The following is a 24,721-nucleotide window of genomic DNA, read 5'->3' on the forward strand; positions in this document are numbered from 1 at the left end:
TGACCGCAGTCATTTATGGAATCTATCCGATAAAAAAAAACAAAATTGATAAACCCACCCTGATGAGGAAGACTTCGTCGTTGACGACTTCGTCGATGACGCTGAATTGTGTAGCCGAGCGAGTAATGGAATATTTTAAAAATGCGATGCGGGGAAACGGTCTGACTGCATTAAGACAGTCCAAGATAGCAGCGTGGGCTGAGCGGGTCAGACACACAGGAGCATCAATAAACGATGTTGCCAAGCTAGAGCGCGCATTAAGATTTCTCATAACCGTAACAACGATAACAAAGGAAGTATTATACAAATCGAAATATAATCGATACGGGGCTCCAATAAATATCATTGATCATAACGCTCATGCCTGGACTAACGCAGTTACGATATTTCCGCGGGATCGTGTTGTGAAATATTATCGCGGAAACATATTTGATGCTATCAAGCAGATAAGCAAAACCGATCCTGTGTCGATGTGGTTGTTTAAAAGTTCCGAAGATTCCGAGCATGATCAATTTGTAAAACCCAACGGTGAGTTATACCGGACGGAGTCGTTGCAGCAACAAATGAAAAAACTTGCAGAGAAATATATGAAAATCGAAGATTTTAAAAACACCGAGCAGTTATTGGTTAATTGTTTTACAGTTCCAAGTGTTGTCGCCCACGCTGCCAGAGAAAGAAATTCGTGGAGACCAACCCGAAGTCAGTTTCTCCCGGACATACAATTGAGTTGTGTCGAGTATGGACACGGCGGGCTGTGGAATACCCGGTATGACTACCGGGATATGATTTCCGTGGATATGATTGCTTGCTACCCGGGAAGCTTTCTCGGGATGGGCGAGTGCCGCGAGTATTTTAAGCGATTTGGACATCCCACGAACTCGATGACACGAGTTGCTATAAACGGTCCTTTACCCGATTTTGATTTGACAGGATTTGCTCGTGTGACGTCGTTTAAATTTTCCGCGGGACTTCATCCGTGCTGTTATGTTTGGTTTGGCAGACACTTCAGTGAAAAGCGCTGGGTACCAATAGTGTTATTGCGATATATGCTTGACAGCCGAATACTGGTATCGTTGACTGTCAGTGAAGCAATCATATCATATCGACCGCAGACTTCAGTTTGGTTGCCAACAGCAGAGCATATAAGTGTAGAGGATGTCATTGGCGAGTATGCACGAGAGAGTCCAAATACCCCGATGGATGTCATTATCAGTGAGGCTCCTAAAATTCTCAAGATCAAACTTAGCAATAGTGAAAAAATAGCAAAAGATCTCGGACGAAGAATAATCGGTAAATTTACTCAAGGCGGTGCATATGATTACAAACTACATCACTCGCGACTGATTATCGATGATGCTGAATTGGAATTTATAATTGCTGACACCGTTGCGAGAAATATATTTTGTAATCGGGAGGATGCTTACTTGTCCGACGGGGAAAAGTTGGGCACAATTGTAATTTATATCGACGGAGAGTCGCCTCAATACACACATTTAAGATCTTCGATGCTGGCTTATGTTTCTATAAATTTACTATCAATGATAAATCGATTTCCTGACACTGCAGTTAGAGTTGCAACGGATTCATTTTATATCAGTAGCAGATACTTAGAATCACTGACTCGTTTTACAAGCAGCGATGAATCATGGAGTTCGTGGAGAATAAAAGCGGAGATGTCACATGGATATTGTGAATCCGCTGATGTTACAATTAAGGATGATTATTGTAAATCAGAATTATCAGAAATGTCAAACGCACCATCTGTGCATGATCCAATCACTAGACACAAAACTGTTTATTTGAACGGACCAGGTGGGTCTGGTAAGACAACTCGAGCGATTGAATTATTTCGAAATTCAGATATGATTGTGCTAACACCTACACACAGGCTTGCCAGGGAGATGAAACAACGAGGAGTTAATTCTTGCACTTATCACAGCTTTTTCAAATACAGCGGCGGTGTATGGACGTCAGATCGAATGGGAACAAAATATATTCCTGGGAAAATAATTTGGGATGAGATATGTACGGTACCGTTGGAAACGTTAAAAACGTTTCTTGATTGGCTGCTAACAGCGAATACTGCAGTGATAATGTGCGGCGATCACGGCCAGCCACCACCTTTTGTTGGGCCATCTCCACATGATTGGCTGAGGGATTTTGTTGATTATTATGAAGAACTGTCTGATGATCATAGAGCACTTGATGCAACGTTGAAGGAATTTAAAACATTAATCAGATTACAACCGAATAAAATTCAATGCGAAATTATGCGCGAGATGTTTTCTGAAACTTCAATGAGCGACTTTTGGAGCGTGTGGACACCAGACGATTTGATAGTGGCAAGTAGAAAGATAGTCAGAGACACACTTCAACAGCAGTTATTTCAATTACAACAAGAAAAGTTTCCAATGCTGCCAGTGCCGTTATGTTATAGACCAGCTGATACGCGGTTACAAAATATAGATGTTGATATCCCTGGGACAGAGTCAGGGAAACAGAATTTAGTATTGAATGATATTGTGTTAGTTGATATTAATGCTGTCAAAGATGCACTAAAAATGAATAAATCCCCGTGGACGCTAGGATACGCAATGACAATTCATTCATCTCAAGGACTAACTATCAGTGATACAACTGTCTGGATCGTTGACGACCGCATCGAATGGTCACATTTAGTTTACTTAGCTGTGTCCAGAGTCCGAAGAATATCTCAACTGCGAAGAATTGTCTTGGATGAATCAAACGCTGATAAAATTAATAATGAAAATAACAGCGATATAATAAGAAAAAAACTCGCCGGTTACAAAGAGAGTGACAAAAAAATAATCGCGATTTTGACCTTGACGATGACTTCGTTGTTGCGCTGAAACAACAGCAGAATAATCACTGTGCGAGCTGTAATTGTATAATGCTATGGCAGTATTCGAGTAATAATCCAAGACAATTCACCGTAGATAGAAAAGATAACAGTCGCGGTCATACACGTGATAATGTGATGTTGACCTGTCTTGAGTGTAATCGACGTCGGGATGCTGGCACCCTTGGCGCTAGTTAAGTGATCGCGGTGGTAATTGGGTGTCCTCGGGAATTACTTGTAATTCCTCACGTGTGAATCCACGTTGAGGAGCAGTCGAATCCAGCCTGTAGATTGCTGGTCTACCTGACGATCTTGTTATGTTAGATATCTTGTGTGCGGTAACACTCCAAATAGGATCAGTTGCTCTTTTTTTACCACCTTCAAGTTCACCTGGTTCATATAAATATCTTACAGTGACATCACCCAGTATTGGCTGCGTTGAAGAATTACGTTGCACGGGTATATATTTTTTTGTGATCGCGATGGCAGGTTTCATGTTGGTTGTTCGAGTTATTTCATTATTTAGCGCAGCTATCACACCTGGTAATCTTGCAACCCATTCACGAGATCTCGTATCCTGAATAAATTCCTTCGCGTATTGATATCCAAATAACCGCTCAGCAAGTGCTGGATTGAATCGCTCAACAATTTCCTGATCACGATGAATTTCAGTATGCCCTCGTCTGATGGTAACGTTATGTTGCTTCATCAGCGACGATACTGCACCTTGAAATTCTTTGCCAGGATCAACTTGTAGCAGCTGTGGCCATCGTAGAGGTCCTCGTTGATAAATTTGTTCAAACGCAGAAGCAACCTCAGACGCTGTTTTAGTCGCTAACGGTTCCACATCTTTGTATCTACTTGCAACATCAACTACAGTTAACGCGTACTTGTATGTGTTTTGACGTCTTCGGATTTTAATAGCATCGTGTGGCAGAAATAATATATCAGCCTGATGAACTTCATTTGGCACACTAACATTAAAATGTGCAAAGTGAATTTGTTTAGGACGCGGTAGATAAATTTGCCATATTGCCTGCTTGGATAACCAATTTTTAGCAGTAACTCGCGTAACTTTTGCCGCTTCAGCGAGTTTACTAATTGCTGCACTACCCCTCCAGTATCCGCTTGGGGAATAATAAATCGACTCCATTATATACCAGCACCTAGCGCTAATTTACCTTTCATTGCGGATTTTATTAACCAGGATGCTAACCTCTCCTTGAAAGATTTATCAGTGATGGCATTTAACGCGTGAATTAATTTCACATCCGCGAGATGGCGCTGTTGCAAATCCTTACTTCTTTAAGCTACATCATGGACATGGCATGCGCTATCGATAGCATTTATCGGATACTCACCTGGATTGGGCTGATCTTGGGCATTAAGTCTGATATCAAGTCGGGTTCCAGGACCACAGTAATTATATCCTGGAAGATGTTTTTCTCCTGGGTATTTAGCCCCCGGAGTTCCTGGTAATTTTCCTAACTTGGCTGCGATATCACCGCCTCGCTTTTTTTTTCGGAATAAATTTAAACGTTTTTGTACCGCATCGTTCACACTTGCCTGTAAGCGCAGATCGATTATTTTTTGTTGTAGTGATTGTTATGTCTGCAGTTGGGGTACGTGCTCTACATTTCACACAATATAAATCCATATTATTTTATAATATATCTAATGGAGATTACTGACTTTTCTGCTACAAAACGACGAGAGCCAATCAAACATAACTCAGCGCTACCAAACTCAATTCGAATGATTATTATAGGCCCATCTGGGTCGGGTAAGACGCAGTTGTTACTTAATTTAATAATGAAGTGGATGGCGTGGGATAGGTTGTATTTGATAGCTCCATCTGTGGATGATCAGCGATGCTACAGCGTGTTAAAAGATTTTAATGAAAGCGTAAAGTCGCTAAACGACGGCGATGATGTTATTGAATTTATCACTGACAGCGATGAAGCACCAAGTATTGATGATATTGATGGGAGAATTAACAATTTAGTCGTGTACGATGATGTGATGTTGGACAAGCAATCAAACTCCGCAAGGATATTTTCACGCGGCAGACATAAAAACACTGACGTGATTTATGTAACCCAGCGATATATACAAATCCCAAAAGTGATCAGGGACAACTGTAACATTCTTGCGCTATTCAGCGGCGTTGACGCACACACGTTACGAAATATACATCAGACTTGGTACAGCGGCGACAAGGACATAAATAAATTTAGAAATTTCTTTGGTCGTGCTCAGGCAAAACCACACGGATTTGTAACAATAAATTTACATGATCCTCGAACACGGTATCGAGTTGGGTTAGATACAATTTTTAACTAGACAAGCAAACTCTGCCAGGGACTTTCACAGAGCAGCAGAGGAGGCTAAACATCCCCGAGTGTTTTCGCAAGATAGACCCTTGTATCAAGAAATAGTTGTATAGAAAGATATTTTCACGATATAACCCTTCCAAGTCAGCAGAGAAAGCCCATTTTGTCATGTTTTTCTGACTTGAAGTGTTTATTTTGTGAAAATAATATCTCTATCTAAAATGTCCTCGACAGAAGGCTCTGTTAAGCGAAATATTTTGTGGGATTCGCCTCCTCTGCTGCTCTTTTAGCTCAAAACGGGGTAAGATGATGGAACACTAACAGGTGGAAATAGGCGAAGAGAATGTTTTCTGTCCAGAATAATAACATTCATAGACCACAAGTGAAAAGACAAAAATGCAGTCACGATATCAAGATAGCCAGAACAAAAACTACACTTAGTCTCCTTTTGTGCTTGTAACTTGGCTGAAAGAATCATTCAAACTTTGTCAACCCTGTAAATAAGTTCTTGTTTAATGCTTTTAAATAAAGTGGAAGGGACATACCGAATCCTACTTCTTCATAGTTGATATTATAGTGAGCTGGGTTGATTAAATAAAAACTGTTCAGTAAGAAGAATTTTTTTTTTATATTTTATTTTTGAACATGCTCTTTCACATTTTCTCTGTCAATCTTAACATTTTTCACGTTTTCTGTCACATTCCATTTCCGAACTTGATTGCTTGTGTGTGATAGTGTGTATATATTTCATACCCTTTGCTATTACTTCCTACCCATATTGGGTCTTTTGGTCACTACACACGGCGTGTTGGATAGCTGGTGTGGGGTCTTTGTTAGTAATCAACATGTGGGTGATGGACAGATTTTTGAAAAGTGAGCATCGAATAGTAATCAAAAAGGGTGTGTTTTATAGTAATCAAAGTGTGAGTGATGGATGCAATAATAATAATAATGAGGACTTTGTATAGCGCCTAATCTTTAGAAGCTCTAAGCGCTTTACACCATTAGACAACACCTATAAGATAAAAAAAAAAAAACATATAATGATATGATTACAAAAACAAACACCATGAAATTAGAAAACATAAAAGAAAACCATGTTGAGAATATTTAAGGTAGGAAACAGTATTAGGTCTTTAAATTTGTTCTTGCAGTCGAAATAAGTGAGTTTTGAGAGCACTTTTGAATGGGATCACTGTGTCTTTGTGTCTAAGTTCAGTGGGCAATTCATTCCACGTTGCTGGGGCCTGGTACGCAAAAGAACGCTATCCATACGACTTTGTTTTCATAGTGGGAATAATGAGTATACGATTGTCAGAAGAGGAGCGTAAGTATCTTGCTGGTGTGTACACATGGGTGAGGTCAGATAGGTATGGTGGACTAGAGTCCGACAGTGAAACGTAGCACAGAGAACAAATTTTGTGCTTGATTCTGGATCGAATGGATAGCCAGTGTAGGCCACAGAGCAGCGGAGAGGTGTGCTCTGATCGTGGTACTATAAGTATGATCCGAGCAGCTGTGTTTTGAACTTTTTGAAGTTTTTGAAGCAGATATTGAGATGAACCAGACAGAATTGAATTACAATAGTCCAGTCTTGAAAGTACTAATGAACATACAAGTGTTTTAGTGGCATCAACTGAAAGATATTTGCGAATTGAGCTGATGCGTCTCAGCTCAAGATATGCAGCCTTGCATATGTTCATGACATGTTGGTGCAATGTGAGAGTACTGTCCAGAGTAACATCTAGGTTTCGTACTGATTGTCTGAATTTATTGTTGGTGTTGCTGATATTTATTGTTTGAGGTAAAGGATGAGAATGAGAAAGTCTTTGTGTTGTGATCAGAATGGCCTCAGTTTTATCATCATTCATCTGCAGCTTGTTACATGTCATCCATGATTTCACATCAGAAATGCACCTCTCTACACCTTGGATGGTAGCATCAACTTCAGTTGGGTGGCTAGATTTGTATATTTGGGTGTCATCAGCGTACAATTGGTGAGACACTGGATGATGATCTATGACACTTGAGAGCGGCTGAGTGTACAGAATGAAGAGAACAGGTCCAAGAACAGACCTCTGTAGAACACCACAAGACAGATCAACTGGGCTGGAGTGTATTCCATTTGCAGATACAATTTGTGTCCTGTTGACCAAGTAGGACTTGAACCACAGTAAAGCTGTATCATGAATGCCAAATACATCTTGGAGACGGTGAAGTAATATATGATGGTATATTGTGTCAAATGCTGCAGACAAATCAAGAAGGATGAGGACTGTAATCTTTCTGTTATCCAACGCAGAGAGAATGTCATTAACTACTTTTAGAAGAGTAGTTTCAGTACTGTGGCAAGGGCGATATGCAGATTGTACATTACTAGAAAGACTGTTTGAATTCAGATGAGATACGAGCTGGGATAGAACAATCTTTTCTAAGATTTTTTTTATATGAATGGGAGATTAGAAACTGGGCAGTAGTTCTTTAAATCGTTATGGTCTAGTGTTGGTTTCTTCAGCAAAGGCTTTACAATGGCAGTTTTGAAAAATGACGGGAATTCCCCTGATGAGAGAGAGGTATTAATAACATCAGTTAGTGAAGGCAATACTGGATCTAAGCACTCAAGCAGCAGTGATGTTGGAATTGGATCAAGTTCACATGTCTTGGGTGCACTCTTCATCAGGATTGAACGTACGAAATCCATAGAGACAGGTTCAAATGCTGCTAATGGTTGTCGCTCAAATTCTGTATCCCAACTGTATGGTGACGACGAGTCAATTGAAATTGTGGTGTCAAGCCTATCTCTGATGGTTTGTACTTTGTCACGGATGAAATTTGCAAACATGTCCGGAAGGTCGACTGGAGAGAAGATAGTTGGAAGTGGTGTAAATTTGTTCCTTGACATTAGCTTGTTAGTAATCTCGAAGAGCTCTTTGCAGCTGAACTTTCCATGATGTTAGTAGTGTAGTGGGCTGATTTCGCTGCATGGACTATATTTGTGACATTCTTCTTAGCGGCTTCATAGATTTGCTTATGAATAGCGAGTCTGGTGGAAAGCCAAAGCCTCTCAAAGCGCGTGTTTTATCCTAATGGAAACGTATATGTTGAATAGAACTCAAGAAATGGATCTTGGATAATACTGAAAAACTGAGCATTTGAGAGTAATAAAGGTGTGTTAGTAATCAAAGATTGTGTGTTGGATAGTCATCAAAAGGTGCGTGTTGGATAGGAATCAAAACGTGTGTTTGATAGCAATAAAAAAAAGTGCATGTTAAATAGTACTCAACAAGTGGTTGTTGGAAAATACACAAAAAGTAGTTGTTGGATTGTACCAAAAAAACGTAGGTGTTGGAAAGTAATATAAAATGGGTTGGATAGCAATAAAAAAGCGAGAGTGATATGGTACTCCAAATATGGGTGTTGGATAGTAATCAAAAGTGGGTGCGGATATTAATAAAAATGTGTGTCGGATTAGTAATCATAAAGTTGAGTGCTGATGTATCTATTATTAAGAAAATAATGTGTATTTTATAATACTGAAAAAGGGGTTTATTGGATAGTAATTAAAAAAGTTGGACAGTAATTAAAAAATATGTATGGCTACCCTATTTGTTGTCAGCGAATTCCAACTTTTTGATTGGCAATTGACTCTGCCCCTATACACCAACATAAATGTACATATATTAAAGATGTAGTGTCAAGGGTCAGAGGAAACTCGGACTAGCTACATGTCTACGGCATGATGCCCCAGTGCTAGGCATCACTATAAACTGCCACACTGCAGATATCGTAGCGATATGACTGAAAAATTGTTAAAGCTACGTTAAAATCAAAATATCTCTCACACACACGCACACACACACACACACACACACACACACGCGCAGGTGTCAAATAGTGAATGATATCAGGTCCACTTAAGCCTCTTGTTTTTTATGCGAATATCAAGGAGGTGGTTTATTGAGCGTGACGGTTCAGGATGATGATAACACTGCTGCTGATGGTGCTGGCACCGACTGTGGCGACAATAAAAGAAGGAGGACACGAAAAGAGAGTAGGGGAAAAAAAATACGTGCTATGACTGTCAATTTTTTTCCCCAAAAGATTTCTTGTTGATAGGTAACCAATGTCACATCCGTTTCCGGTTCAAATTAATGAGGAAATGAATCTGTGTATTTGAAGTCAGTTATTAGTAATTATGTCAGCTACTGCTGCATAATTGTCCATAATATTAATGTAACATGACTGGATAAATGTTCAGAGCTGTTAGGTTAACAACAGGTGACATGAATGGAAGGCTCTTGAGAAAATAGCGCTGACCGAACTCGATCAGTCGAAGATAGAATCCCAGGGCAACTTGAGTCGCGGATAATATGAATTTCAGTTACAGTTGGAAACTAATCTTACACAAGGAGAAAAATATATATTCCCAGCCCAGTAGCTATGAATATATTAAATGCTTCAAAACTTCATATAATTTCCTTCATCGTCATCAGCTATGGTAAGTCGGACTTTATCCAGCACATTCGACTCTGGAGTGTACTGTAGTCCAACAATGTTCAAGTTATATCTATGTGGCCATTTACTCGTCTTAAATTTAATATTGTTTTTAAAAAATTAATGCCAGTTTAATTTCAACAGAGTCTTTGTATCCAGGTTATTGAATGCTTTGCACCTTAACTGTCATCAGCAAACTTCCAGACAAAACATTTTGATCGCTATGAATTTTTACGGTGGTGGCCGGGTACTAAACTGGGTGAAGAAAAGAGCACGTCTGGTATAATCGTCACAATATACGGTAGTACAGATTTTTTTTCTCGACATGCATAGCTTTCATTGTGACATCATAGAGAACAACATTCAATCAAGTTTGTACTGATTACACCTTTATACTGACCTCGTCCAAATATGTCCACGTACTGTAATTAATAGTATTGCCATATGTGTTTACCGGGGCATGTAAATAATGACCTTCTGATAGAATATGGATGTAGGAGGATTAAATAAAGTGAATAATAGCCATTTAAAGATATGTGTATTCAAATTTGACAAAAAGCATGCATTAAAGATATGTGATGGGGGAAAATATCTTACTACCCGAACAATAGGTTCATCATAACTTGTTCAGAGATCAGTTGATCCTGGAACTGGAGGTCAGATTTCAAGAATTGTGAGTTGGCTGACCTTATTGACCCATATTGGCACTGTTATATTTGAGTCTAAAGTATTTGCTTACCCACCCATTTGTATTCCCGTACAGATTTAAAATAAAGCTGACAAACATCAGGGATATAAAAAAATTACACAAATGGTTAGTCATTTCATTTATCAGTTTTTAATTTCTTACCTGAATGTTGCCAGCAAGTATCATTGAAATTTACACACTTATTTAATCTAATTAAGATCAGCAGGTAAACGATAGTTTACTTTTTTTTTAAAAATGTTGACTTGTGTATTAGATTCCTACAATTTGGTTACCCCTGACCAGAAACTTACATATTTTATGTCTGTTACAGTTGACATTATTGTGGTTTAGGTTATCATCTATCCAGTGGAATTACTAATTCCATGACTAAACTTTCAGGAGCTATGAACAGTGCATATGGGACTTTTATTTAGCAATGACCCAACAAGCTATTATAAAATGAAGCAACAGTTTAGATTGGTCCAATTATTAAATCTTGCCATATTTGTCTAACTAAAGATGGCTAGCAGGAATAACTGTCACATTCTCCACAACAAGTGCCCATTTCTTCAACTGCATAAGTGGATGAGAAACACTGTTGGCACTGTTGGGAAATGCAAAGGGATGCAACTCGACAAACCTAAAGTGGGTGCATGTTACTGGTCTGGTTAAATAGGACATTTTGGTAGAGATGACACATGCCCTGTAAAGATCAAAAAGTGGCATAAATGTGGAAAATTATTACATTTTCGAAGGTATTGTAAGAATGGTAAAGAATGTAAGATGAATGAATGATAGAAAGGAAATAAATGCTATTGTTGTTGTTGTAGGGTTTAACGCCATTTTTCAGCACATGATAGGCTATACATGGCAGCCAGTATTAATGGTGGCGGAAGAAACCAGGAAAACCCCAGAAAGAACCACCGACCCACGAGAAGCTACTGGCAAGCTTTCTCACATACCCACATTGGCAGAATCCGAGACTCGAACCCATGCAGACAGAGGTGAGATATCAGTGATCCATAACGGAGAGCGCTTTAAACCACTAGGCCACTCAGGGCCCCCAATAAATGTGATACACATCCACTGCAGATGAGGGTGGTAACAAGTATACTTTTACAGTGAACGATGGTAAAGCACATCAAGTGTATAACTAAGTGTCTAAAGAAAAGCAACAAGAAATTATACCCCTTTGATGCACAGTCAATGGTAAAAGGAGTTTTACAGTTGAAGTACAAGTCAAAGAGGGTTTTAATGCTACTACAGAATTCATTGTTACTGAAGGAAAAGGCCATCCATTGATTGCCAAGAAAACATCAGTTGAACTAGGTTTACTGCAGCTATGATCCAATGCTAATGTTTTGGAAGGGAGCAATATTTCTGCAGCCTACATTGATTGTTTTCAGGCACAAGAAAAATTAACAGATTATGAACTTTTGTTTCATATTGACAACACATTCAAGCCAGAAGCCCAGCAAACAAACAGATTGCCATTTAGGTTGCATAAAATGTGAGTTAGAGGCTAAAAAAAATTAGAACAGCTGGATATAATTTAAAAAAACAGATGGTCCTACCCTTGGGTTAGCCCTGGAATGGTGGTCCCAAAGTCTAATGTTTATGCACAGACCTATATTAGGCAAATAAAGTAGTGGTATAGGCACCCTTTTTCTACTGAAATGCTACAAGAAATTAAAGATAGTTCTGTTTTCAACAAGATGGATCTGAAATGGATTATCACTAAATAGCATGGAAGGAGGGAATCTAGACAAATCATCACAATTTGTTGTCCTCTGTCCCCCATCTCATATCCTTATGTTTCCCCTGGGCATGCCTTTTTTGTCAGAATAAAAAAGAATGCCTACTACTTCATATTAGTGGACATCCATCTAAGTCACAGTTTGTGCTGGTAATGGTCAGAGGCAAGAAAGGTCATATAAACTATAGGATCATAATTAATATTTATTTTACAACAGTGTATCTGGTAATTTAAATATTTAAGGTTTGTGGTAGTTGTAAAGTGTTTTGACAGCCATTAGTGTGACTTATTTTCAACATCAAGGAGGGTTTAATTTATTATGAGGTTGAAATAGTGACAGAAAAGATGAAATGTATGCAGATACACTATTTGTCATTTAATTAATAATTTGTTAGTTTGGGAAGAAAGTAGTTCTGAAAACATAGGTATTGATTATAATAAATGCTAATAAGTGTACACTAAAGCTAGTGAGAGCAAAATCCAGAATGGAAAATTCTATGGTAGAGCTCTTTTTATGCAAACCAAATAATAAAATACACATCATAAAAGTTTTATTTCAATAATGTAAGTGTCTAAGGAAAATATAGGACAGTGTTGAGCACCAAGTTAAGTGGCAAAACTGTGGAAACAAATGAGATATCTAATTTCTATAGCACCATTAGTGCATTATGTATTATTATTTACCTTTATCCCACAAATATATTTGCTGAGTCTACCTGTTGACTACATTTTATGTTATAATGTTAGAAACAGAACATCTAATTATAACTGAGATTTTATCTTGTAAACATTTGGAATATTCCAGGATGAAATTTTTCATTAGGTAATTTTCTTTTAGAAAATGTTAATTGTGACCTGAAGTCAAGAAGAGGACTATGTAATCTTGTTTTTCTAGAAATTATTAATTCATGCTATAAGATCAGAGCAGAATCAGTTGTATTATTGTTGTGTCCAGTATTTCATTTGGGCTGGAATTTATTTATTCAAATTTTTCACTGCTCTGGTGGCCTAGTTGTTAAAGCATTAGCCTCAGATACTGGAGGTTGCAGATTCAAAACCCTGACAGAGTCATACCAAAGAATTAAGAAATGGTACTCACAGCTGCCTTGCTAGGCACTCAGCATTGAGAGGTTAGTGTTAGGACTGGTTTGTCTACAGTCTAGTGTCAGGATAATGTGACTGGATGGGACATTATGCTACATGTCTGCGGCATGATGCCCCAAACATCACTATAAACTGCCACACTAAAGACATCGTAGCGATAGGACTGAAACAGTTTGAAAGCTATATTAAAATCCAAATCATACACAGATTAATCAGATCATTTAATTCAAGTTGGAAATACAAAGTGCTAAAAAAAATAACATTGTTGGAAATAGGGATTTGGATTTATAGTGAAATTCAGATAAGGATATATTTTTAGGTTGTATTATTGTGATTCAACAAAAGACTTTTGGCACATAATGAAAACATGGACCACCACAGGTACATGAACACTTCCAGAGTTCAATTTATTTTGGAATACCATTAAAGTATATTCAGAACTTTAATTATTAGGACTTGTGTTAGAAATTCTTGGATTTTTTGGGATTTAATTAGCAATACTTTAAGTTTTTTGTACCTTTTTTACTTTGTATTCTGGGGAAAAACATTATTTGTTGAAATTTACAACACTTGTTGCCTTTTGCTCTTTTTTGTTATTTAATTTAAGCCCATAGAGTTGCAGTACTAGAAACTAGAGAACCAGAAAGTGCATCAGAAGTAACAAGCTTTCTAAGGCTTGTTAATTTCAGCACATTTTTTGGTCATCAGCAACTAATTATATTTTGAGCTACAGTACCAGTCTGTTTTTGTTGGTATAATAAATACTTCATTTAAAAGAATGAAGGTCACTCACTGGCTGAAAATACTTGCTAAAAATGAACATAATTTTTCATGAAATCTTTCAAGGTAAATTGTACACAATAGTAAGCATGAACCTAAAATTATTTTCATTTTATTGTTGTTGCTGCACAGGTACTACTCTATGCAAAGGGAGAGATCTCACCAGGCTGGATTATTATAGTTGGCACCTACAAGGAAATTTTTATCAAAATGAAACTCTCAGAATATCACTTTCATAATTTAAAAAATTTCCTTTTAGTTCATATTTTCATAGGATGTAAGCATGATTTGACAGCCATACCACATAAGTATAGTAATTTGACCAGATATTAAATTATGGTATATGGGAGTTTAATTAATTGTCCATATTTAGCTACAGTATCAGATGCCTTACACAGACTGACATACATGTACAAAGAAGGACACATCATTTAGGTGGGGACAATACCAGAAGAATGATTTCAGTGTTGGAAGAAAGTCAGGCAGATGCAGAAATTATTGGTCTATTTTGATCAGAAACTAAAAATACAAGTTAGTTGAGAAAAAATTAAATTCTGTAGTAGTGGAAGTACTAAATGGAGTAAACTTTAAAAAAAACAGCACATGTAGAAATATGTAGAGAGAGGAGTTGGCAGTGATACAAAATCCTAAGAAATATTTCGAGAGAGGAGCTGGCAGTGATACAAAATACTAAGAAATATGTCAAGAGAGGAGCTGGCAATGATACAAAATCCTAAGAAATATGTAGAGAGAGGAGCTGGCAGTGATACAATATCCTAAGAAATATGTAGAGAGAAGAGCTGGCAGTGATACAAAATCCTGAGAAATATGTTGAGAGAGGAGTTGGCAGTGATACAAAATCCTAAGAAATATGTCGATAGAGGAGCTGGCAGTGATACAAAATACTAAGAAATATGTAGAGAGAGGAGTTCGCAGTGATACAAAATACTAAGAAATGTGTAGAGAGAGGAGAGGGCAGTGATATAAAATCCTAAGAAATATGTAGAGAGATGAGCTGGCAATGATACAGAATCCTAAGAAATATGTAGACAGAGGAGTTGGCAGTGATACAAAATACTAAGAAATATGTAGAGAGAGGAGATGGCAGTGATACAAAATACTAAGAAATATGTAGAGAGGAGCTGGCAGTGATACAAAATCCTAAGAAATATATCAAGAGAGGAGTTGGCAGTGATACAATATCCTAAGAAATATTTTGAGAGAAGAGCTGGCAGTGATACAAAATCCTGAGAAATATGTTGAGAGAGAAGTTGGCAGTGATACAAAATCCTAAGAAATATGTCGAGAGAGGAGCTGGCAGTGATACAAAATACTAAGAAATATGTAGAGAGAGGAGTTCGCAGTGATACAAAATACTAAGAAATGTGTAGAGAGAGGAGCTGGCAGTGATACAAAATCCTAAGAAATATGTAGAGAGGGGAGAGGGCAGTGATACAATATCCTAAGAAATATGTAGAGAGATGAGCTGGCAATGATACAGAATCCTAAGAAATATGTAGACAGAGGAGTTGGCAGTGATACAGAATACTAAGAAATATGTAGAGAGAGGAGATGGCAGTGATACAAAATACTAAGAAATATGTAGAGAGGAGCTGGCAGTGATACAAAATCCTAAGAAATATATCAAGAGAGGAGTTGGCAGTGATACAATATCCAAAGAAATATTTTGAGAGAGGAGCTGGCAGTGATACAAAATCCTGAGAAATAGGTCAAGAGAGGAGTTGGCAGTGATACAAGATACTAAGAAATATGTCGAGAGAGGAGCTGGCAGTGGTATAAAACACTAAGAAATATGTAGAGAGAGGAGTTGGAAGTGATACAAAATCCTAAGAAATATGTAGAGAGAGGAGATGGCAGTGTTACAAAATCCTAAGAAATATGTAGAGAGAGGAGATGACAGTGATATAAAATCCTAAGAAATATGTCAAGAGAGGATTTGGCAGTGATACAAAATCCTTAGAAATATGTCGAGATAGGAGAAGGCAGTGATACAAAATCCTAAGAAATATGTAGAGAGAGGAGCTGGCAGTGATACAAAATCCTAAGAAATATATAGACAGAGGATTTGGCAGTGATACAAAATCCTTAGAAATATGTCGAGAGAGGAGAAGGCAGTGATACAAAATCCTAAGAAATATGTAGAGAGAGGAGCTGGCAGTGATACAAAATCCTAAGAAATATATAGACAGAGGGGTTGGCAGTGATACAAAATACTAAGAAATATGTAGAGAGAGGAGATGGCAGTTGTACGAGATCCTAAGAAATATGTAGAGAGAGGAGATGGCAGTGATACAAAATACTAAGAAATATGTAGAGAGAGGAGATGGCAGTGATACAGAATCCTAAGAAATATGTCAAGAGAGGAGCTGGCAGTGATACAAAATCCTAAGAAATATGTAGAGAGAGGAGCAAGCTGTGATACAAAATACTAAGAAATTTGTCGAGAGAGGAGATGGCAGTGATACAAAATCCTAAGAAATATGTCAGGAGAGGAGATGGCAGTGATACAAAATCCTAAGAAATATGTCGAGAGAGGAGCTGGCAGTGATACAGAATACTAAGAAATATGTCGAGAGAGGAGCTGGCAGTGATACAAAATCCTAAGAAATATGTCAAGAGAGGAGATGGCAGTGATACAAAATACTAAGAAATATGTAGAGAGAGGAGATGGCAGTGATACAAAATCCTAAGAAATATGTAGAGAGAGGAGCTGGCAGAGATAAACAGTCCTAAGAAATATGTCGAGAGAGGAGCTGGCAGTGATACAAAATCCTAAGAAATATGTAGTGAAAGGAGGTGGCAGTGATACAAAATACTAAGAAATATGTCAAGAGTGGAACTGGCAGATACAAAATCCTAAGAAATATGTCGAGAGAGGAGATGGCAGTGATACAAAATCAGTTTGTGATTTCTTTCTAGTCTTAGACTGGAAAGACAGTGAAAAAGAAACTACGTAAGAGAGGGATAGCAAATGACTGCCAAAAGTGCTGAATCCAGTGGCGCATGGAATATTTAATTTAATGGAAAACAGTTCAGCATGATACCCAGTGATAGACCTATTTGCAGCAGGAAGATAACCAACAAAATTCAAGGACTTCACACTTATATAAATTTGTGAAATAGGACCAAGTTAAATGTGTAGGATTTATTTAGTTCATTAGAACAGTTAGGACCGCTTCAGTGGCCTAGTGGTTAGAGCATCCACCTCAGATGTGGGAGGTCGTGGCTTTGATTCCCAGCCAAGTCATACCAAAGACTTACAAAAATGGTACTAACAGCTGCCTCGCTTGGCGCTCAGCATTAAGAAGTTAGTGTTAGGACTGGTTGGCCTGGTGTCAGGATAATGTGACTGGGTGGGACATCATGCTACGTGTGTGTGGTATGATGTCCCAGTGCTAGACATCACTATAAACTGACATACTGCAGACATTGTAGCAATATGACTGAAAAATTGTTAAAGCAATGTTAAAAGTCCAAATCACACACACACACACACACACACACACACACACACACACAGAACACTTAGTATACTAATTTTCTTGAAGATGGACACTAAATAATAGTGAATTTGAACTCTGGCATTTCATTTGATGGAAAGAACTCTGTACATGATATATGAAGAGCTTATTCTAGTCACTTGAGTTTCAGAGTTGCTTTCTCTTTGCCAGAGAGCAAAAATAATTTAATCTTACAATTATGTGTTTATGTTATGAGGATGTATCTGAAGGATTCACAGCACTAATTAATTGGAAAATGGGAACCAGTCTAGAAATGAGTGATCACAGAATGTAGTAAGGCTGCACTTTACAGTTACTGTGTACTTCCAAGAGAGAGGCTGGTGTAAGGTGAGGTTGTTTGCATTGGCAACGTACACAGTAGAGAATGTTGGCATATCTCTGTGCTACAATCATGTACTGTGACTGAAATTTCTTTACATATGGTGATTATAGAAAGTGCACTACCTAAATCTGATAAAATGGCTTCCTCAAAAATGAGCCTAAACTAGTTAAAAGTACACTAACTTGATGGTTATTAAAACTGGGAAAATCATCTTTGCTAGATTAGACAGTACCAGCTTCTGAATGTGTAATGAATAAATAAAAAATACCTAACAATTAAAAAATGTTATCAGCTTGTCTTTTTCCAATTTATCTTTGAAGTCTTGGAATTGAAAGTGACCAGGATGAGCTTGTAATTTCTTATATGCACACATCTGAAATTAGGCTAAGCTGTATACTCTATACCCCAAAGTGCATCCATCAATAATATACCAAAATAAAGGGAATTAAAAGTTCTTTTAACAGTACCAATAATTTTTATAATAAACATTTTGTTTTGATTTCTTAAGAACTTGTTCTGCTTTCTACAGTAGCTAGATGTGTCATTTATAGTTTTTGAAAAATTATGTTCACAAATTATGATAGTCTGAAGCATAGAATTTTTCACTGATGGTTTTTACCAACTTCTGATCACTCATGTTGAAGCACCACATTTTTACATTTTGTGTGCCTTCCTACATTAATAATTAGTGAATGTATCCAATTATCAGTTTCTAGTTGGTCTATTTTCTGCATTTTATCAGATACAGCAGTGTCTGCCATTATCATTGCCCTTCTGGACATCTTTTTAATATATTGATATATGTAATTGACCTTTTGGCAAAGGGTGGCACCTTTCAACCAGCTGCTGCATAATAGAGATTCCAATAGACCATTAGCCAAATGAGAATTCCATTAAGGTATGAGTCATTACATAATCAGGTGGGTAGATAATTGCTTGCTCAACTGATTAAAGCATGTAACATTGATTACGGCAGATAGCATGTATGTATGCAAATTCAAGTTCATGCAACTTAAAAATTCTGCATTCAGTTTTGGAAAATTGTAGAAACTGATGTTTGAGTTTTGTGCCAATAACTTGGAAAAATTTCAGAACAAAAATGGACAGTTTTGAAGAAATAGACATGTGAATGAATAGACAGATCATTCTGCTGTATTGGTGGTAGCCATAGTCACCAATGGCATTGGTATTGGTGGTAGTCATAGTCATCAGTGGCATTGGTATTGGTGGTAGTCATAGTCATCAGTGGCATTGGTATTGGTGGTATTCATAGTCATCAATGGTATTGGTATGGTGGTATTCATAGTCATCAATGGCATTGGTATTGGTGGTATTCATAGTCATCAATGGCATTGGTATTGGTGGTATTCATAGTCATCAATGGCATTGGTTTTTTTGGTAGCCATAGTCATCATTGTCATTGGTATTGGTGGTAGCAAATTTACAAGTTTAAGTCATTGTGCATGCTGGCAAGCTTTTCTGCCATTTCTTGTTATTTCCATTTATATGCCCCACAATAGGCTAAGAGACTTTTGTTTTTAAAGATTCCTGGATTTTTGATAGATAATAAGACCTAGGTGCTGTTTAAAAACAATATACGTACATTTTGAAATGATAAATAACCCCGGGAAAATTATGTAATGGAAAACTTTATTGATATAAAATTATATGTCTCTTTTTCAGATATTTTTGGGGCACTAAGTCAGAAGGTCCATTCACAATATGCATGTGACACTCCATATCATTGCTACAGTAATATCTATTCCTTGAGCTGCCCAATTCGAGAGAAGGTTGCCATACGTAGTCTGGACTATGGGTCTAAAAGAGACACAAATGTCTGCCCAGAAAACAAAGCGACTTGTATTGATAAACATCAGTGCTGCATATATACACCAGGAGATTGTTTGAGATCGTTCTCTACAAATGACTCATTCAATGTCTACACATCATGCTCTCAGGGGCAGCGCTGTGGCTGGATATATGCATCATCTATAGATGTAACGCAAAGCTGTGTCATCAGGGAGCGATCTAATTACATAAGGGCTCAGTTTGAGTGTGTAAATGGTAATAAGTGTGGCCTTTATTAGGCATTCTTATCAATTCTTTTTTATATTTATGTTTTCTGACATCAGTAGACCGATTTCTAATTTTACAGAGAAAATCTTTTCCAGAGGAACCAAATGTTTATCAGCATGTAACTTTTTGAAACAGCAGACTTTTTTATGAGAAAAATAAAATTTCTTTCATATGCGGTAATGAGCATTTATCAAACTAATGATTTGTTTTGACACAACAAGCAATAATCATATATGCTGTTCACATGAATATTGAGGCTTTAGCTTTAATCACGGATTAATCTGTTATGATGTAATTATATATTATTTTGGTCAGTCTCCATTAAAGTTTGCTGTCTGTGACTGCTGTTTCTCATTCAGATACATTCCTAATCACATTACATTTGGAATATTAGCCTGGTACCTCGCGAATCAACCCCTTCTAAGAGACAAAAATCATCAGTTTCTCATATAGACAAAGGGCAATAACTCTTGCCATTACCTCCCCTTGCCATCACCAGGTGTCACTAGTTTTTCGCTTCACCGCTGTACTGATAACATCACACATTTTACCTCCAGCAGTCCAAGCCATTTTAGTGTACAAGTTGGACCATCCAACTTTCATTTTGGATTTTTCGTGTGGAGACTTTATTTATTTAAAATGACATTACACCACTCTATCATTGATCTCATGTTGTCATTTACGAGTTAGTGCGACACTGACTATTTTCACTTGCTCCATTAGTAACAGAGATAGTATTAGTGAGTTAATAACTTGCTGCATTGCTTTTTATGCTTTGTTTTCTCTTGTGTTGTTTGAGTAGAAATGTCAACTAAATGCATTAAATGCTTAAGTTAAAAGTATAGTCTACTGTGACACTGGACACTGACTATTTTTGATTACTCCATTAGTAACGGGAGTGATATTATCGAGTTAGTAACATGCTGAATTACAAATTTATGCATTGTTTTGTCTTGTGTCATTTCAGCACAAATTTTAACTGAATGCACGAAATGCAAATTTCAGAGCAAGTAAGTCAACCATGACTCATGTTTTGTATATACTAAGTTATATCATCTGTGACATGCAGCATGTGTAATATGTGGCCAGAGGTAGTCTGAGCTACAGTATTAGCAAGCTAGCAACATGCTGAATTGCTAATTTATCCTTTATTTTCATTTCATGTGTTGTTTCATGAAAAATGTTAACTAAATGCATGAAATGCAAATTCAAAGCAATAGTCTTAAAGGCATGAAAGGGAAGGAGAGAAGGAATAAGTCAAGGATGGCAACATTTAAAATCATCAGTCAGTATTCATCCAAAGACAACCTAAAGTTTGTCTCTTGCAATTCTGACTCATTGGGGGAGTATCCCCTAATTTTAGGAAGCCCAGTGAGCGTAAGTCCCACACACATATCAAGCATGGCCGTCAGGCCTTTGAGCCTGGATGCACAGTGTTGGCATTGGATCCATCGGAGTAGCCAGTGATAGTTGTCCAACTGTTCCAGCATGGGGACTTTCTGATCAAACAGTCTGGCCAACTAGGATTTACAGGGATTTTAGTGACAGATCTGTCTGTTTAGCTGTACCATCAGTGACTTACCTTTACTATGATGGATATTTCAGTGAGAAATCTGTCCATCCAGCCAGGCCCTTGCAGCGGCCGGTATCCATGATAGCCAGACCCACTGCCAGAATCGAGGCTGACCGTATGCCAGGCAGACCAGCCAGGTATTCTAGCAGTGTCAGACTTCCATATGTTCACTTTTGATCTAGAGAAGAATTAGTGACATTTTCAAAGAAGACGGCATTGGGTCGTCTATACAACCTGGTATTGCTTATCCAGAGCTGCAAGCAGAGTCATGTCAGAACTCATCACACTGAGTGTGACAAAACTTCTAGAAATAATCTGTATTCAGATCCGACTCTGGAATGGACTGAATTTAGCCTCAAGACTGCAGTCAAGGACATTTGTAGGGTGTTGGCAACTTCAGAATGCCCTCCACTGCCTACCACTACTCAAGACTATAAAGATAAAATATCAGTAGATCTCGATGAAGAGGAAGATACGCCATCCTTTTGGCTTCTTCCCCAGTCAGCTAAAATTAAGGAGATCATTGACTGGTTTTCAGTTAGAATTGCAGACCTGGAGAATTCTAAGGCTTTCCTATCAGGAAACCCGGTATTAGTGATGTTCTCAGCTCACTGGTACAACATTCACTCGGACGCCATCAGCACTGGTCTCCTGACCCATGATAAAAGAAGAAAAAGTCTTGTAGCAGGTCACATGTCTGCTTCACTGTTTTTAACTTGGACAACAATGTGTTTTGACGGCTTCAGTCAACTTCAGCCTGGTATAACATGACACATGTCTGTGATCCATGTCACTCAAACCTCATCCTACCCTGGCATTACAGATGACCCCATTTGGGTCACCGTTACTCTTTGGATAAAAAGTTGAAGAAGGTCATAGGCAGGCAGTTAGGTGGCGCTCACCAGATAATATGTACTTTTGAGAGAGTGACGTATGTAAGGTGAAGTAGTTCACATTTAAAACATGCACAGTGGAGAGAATGTTGGCATACCTCTATGCTACATTAATGTAATGTGGATGATATTTCTTTTGGATATTGTACTTTTGGAAATTTTACATGATTTAAGCACACTGCTAACTAAAATGACTGCTCCCTTGTGTTAAAAAATCAGTCTGAATTAGTCTAAAGTACACTATACATAGCAGCTATTAAAATAGGGAAAATGAATTTTGCCAGACTAGACAATACCAGCTTCTGAAAGTGCAATGAATGAATTACCAAATATATAAAATGTAAAAAAAGTTATCGGCTCTTTTTTATACAATTGACCTCTGAAGTTCAGGAAGTGAAAATGACCAAGTAGAGCTAGCACTTTTTTGAAAGGTGCACATTTGAAGTAAGGCCAAGCTGTATACTCTATAACCCATAGTACACCCATCAGTCATACACCAAAATAAAGGGAATTAAAGGTTCTTTGCATTATACCTAAGATATACAAGGTCTTTTTAAAATAGCCAGTATAACCAGTGAGGAAAGCCGAGGACATTCTTTTTCTTTAAAATCCTAACCCTATGCAAAATGTGAAACTGTATAGTGCCACCTTAGTAACTGACCCTCCATCTTGTCACTCACCTCACACTGGTGTTTTGAAACAATCTGAGGTAGAGATCGGATGCTCAGCATCCCCTCCTATTACCTATTTTCCTAATGTAATGTGATTGGGGAATATATTTGAAGGAGAAAGCAAATTTTGAACTAAATTATATTTCTCAAAGAATATTTACCCAATCACATTACTTAAACCCCATCCATCATCGTTAGTATATAGCACAGCTAAAAATTACTAGCAATACCTGGTAGTAGCAAGGGGAGATAATGAGCAAGAGTTATTAACCTTTGTCTATATGACGGAGGAAAAAATGTTTTTCATCTTTTAGTAGGGCTGGATTTGCAAGGTAGCAGGCTAATATTACTAACATATTGGGATTGGGTAAGTATTCTTTGAGAAACACAATTTACATTAAAAAATTTACTTGCTAAAACAAAGTAGTACTTCATTTCTTCATGTACATTATCTTTTTTGTTTCTTTCTTTTATTCAGTTTATTTAAATGTACAATGATAGACTTTATTTGGGCTGCATAATTTGTTATTGTTTCATTAATGTGGAAGGACTTAATTAAGCACTGTTAATAACTTTGTAGTGGGATAATGTACAATGAAACCCAAGTGTCTGCACATGATGCTTGAGGGGCCATAGAACTTTGTCCTTTGTCGGACAGTTACCCTTTATATAGAGGCTCAGTATGCAAGTGAAAGCAAGGAAAAAATCCATAAATAATGTTCTGAATGAGTTGTGTCCCTTATATTCTTTTGTCTGCAAAAACAGGTATCAATGTACATGTATTTACAATTCCTCTGTCTTCATTTCAGATGATGATTTTATTGATATTTGTTCAGACGTAACCCGTGAAGGCAGATCATTCCACCTGCATTACACAGCCACTGGTTTGACAAGAGAGTCATTAGGGACTCAAAGGTGTACATGTGTGATAACTACCAACAATTGTAATTCTACGGCCACACTTTCATTCAAGGCTGTGGACATCCGTTTGCATGAGAAGGATGACATTACAAAGTGCTCAACCCAAGCCCGTCTTGACCTAATAGGACACAGTGACCGAAAGATGCTAATGTGCGAGAAAAATAACTTTATTCGTGGTTTCCAGGAAATGTACAGAAGCATGGGGACATACATCATACTGCATCTGTCTGTTAGACCACAGCATTACCCTAGCAAGTTTTGGGTGCTTGTTGAAGGTCAGTATAGGTCAAGAGCTACAGTAGTAAACAAGGTCAATCAGAAAATCCTGTAATTGTCTGTACACTTTGGGGAGAAAAGGATGGAGCTGTCACATCTTCCCATCCAGACTTGTGTTTCATGATATATTTCCTTATATATGTATTTAGAGTAAGATGTAATTTCATGGGATATACCTTAGTGTAGTTTGTACAGAAATTTCCATACCTACAGGCATGGGATATAGCTTAGAGTAGTTTGTACACAAATATCCATGCCAGCAATGCATGGGATATAACTTCGTGTAGTTTGTACACAAATTTCCATACCAACAATGCATGGGATAAAGCTTAGTCTAGCTTTCCAGAAATTTCCATACTTACAGGTCATGGAATATAGCTTAGTATAGTTTGTACAGAAATTTCCATACCTACATGGCATGGGATATAGCTT

General features: G+C 37.6%; 1 protein-coding gene across 1 annotated transcript in view; it reads left to right on the forward strand.

The window, feature by feature from the left end:
* The first annotated feature begins 9,340 nt into the window (after positions 1 to 9,340).
* LOC149802489 (uncharacterized) overlaps positions 9,341 to 24,721 on the forward strand; it is a 55,949-nt gene continuing 40,568 nt past the window's right edge. The window contains exons 1-3 of the mRNA XM_089951727.1: positions 9,341 to 9,691; positions 19,563 to 19,943; positions 23,902 to 24,288. Of these exons, the coding sequence (XP_089807853.1) occupies positions 9,634 to 9,691; positions 19,563 to 19,943; positions 23,902 to 24,288 (826 nt within the window). The 5' untranslated portion in view covers positions 9,341 to 9,633. The remainder of the gene's footprint in view (positions 9,692 to 19,562; positions 19,944 to 23,901; positions 24,289 to 24,721) is intronic.

This window comes from Sinohyriopsis cumingii, chromosome 3 (assembly GCF_028554795.1).
Source record: "Sinohyriopsis cumingii isolate HCF-2022 chromosome 3, ASM2855479v2, whole genome shotgun sequence".
In the NCBI taxonomy this organism is placed as follows: Eukaryota; Metazoa; Mollusca; class Bivalvia; order Unionida; family Unionidae; genus Sinohyriopsis; species Sinohyriopsis cumingii.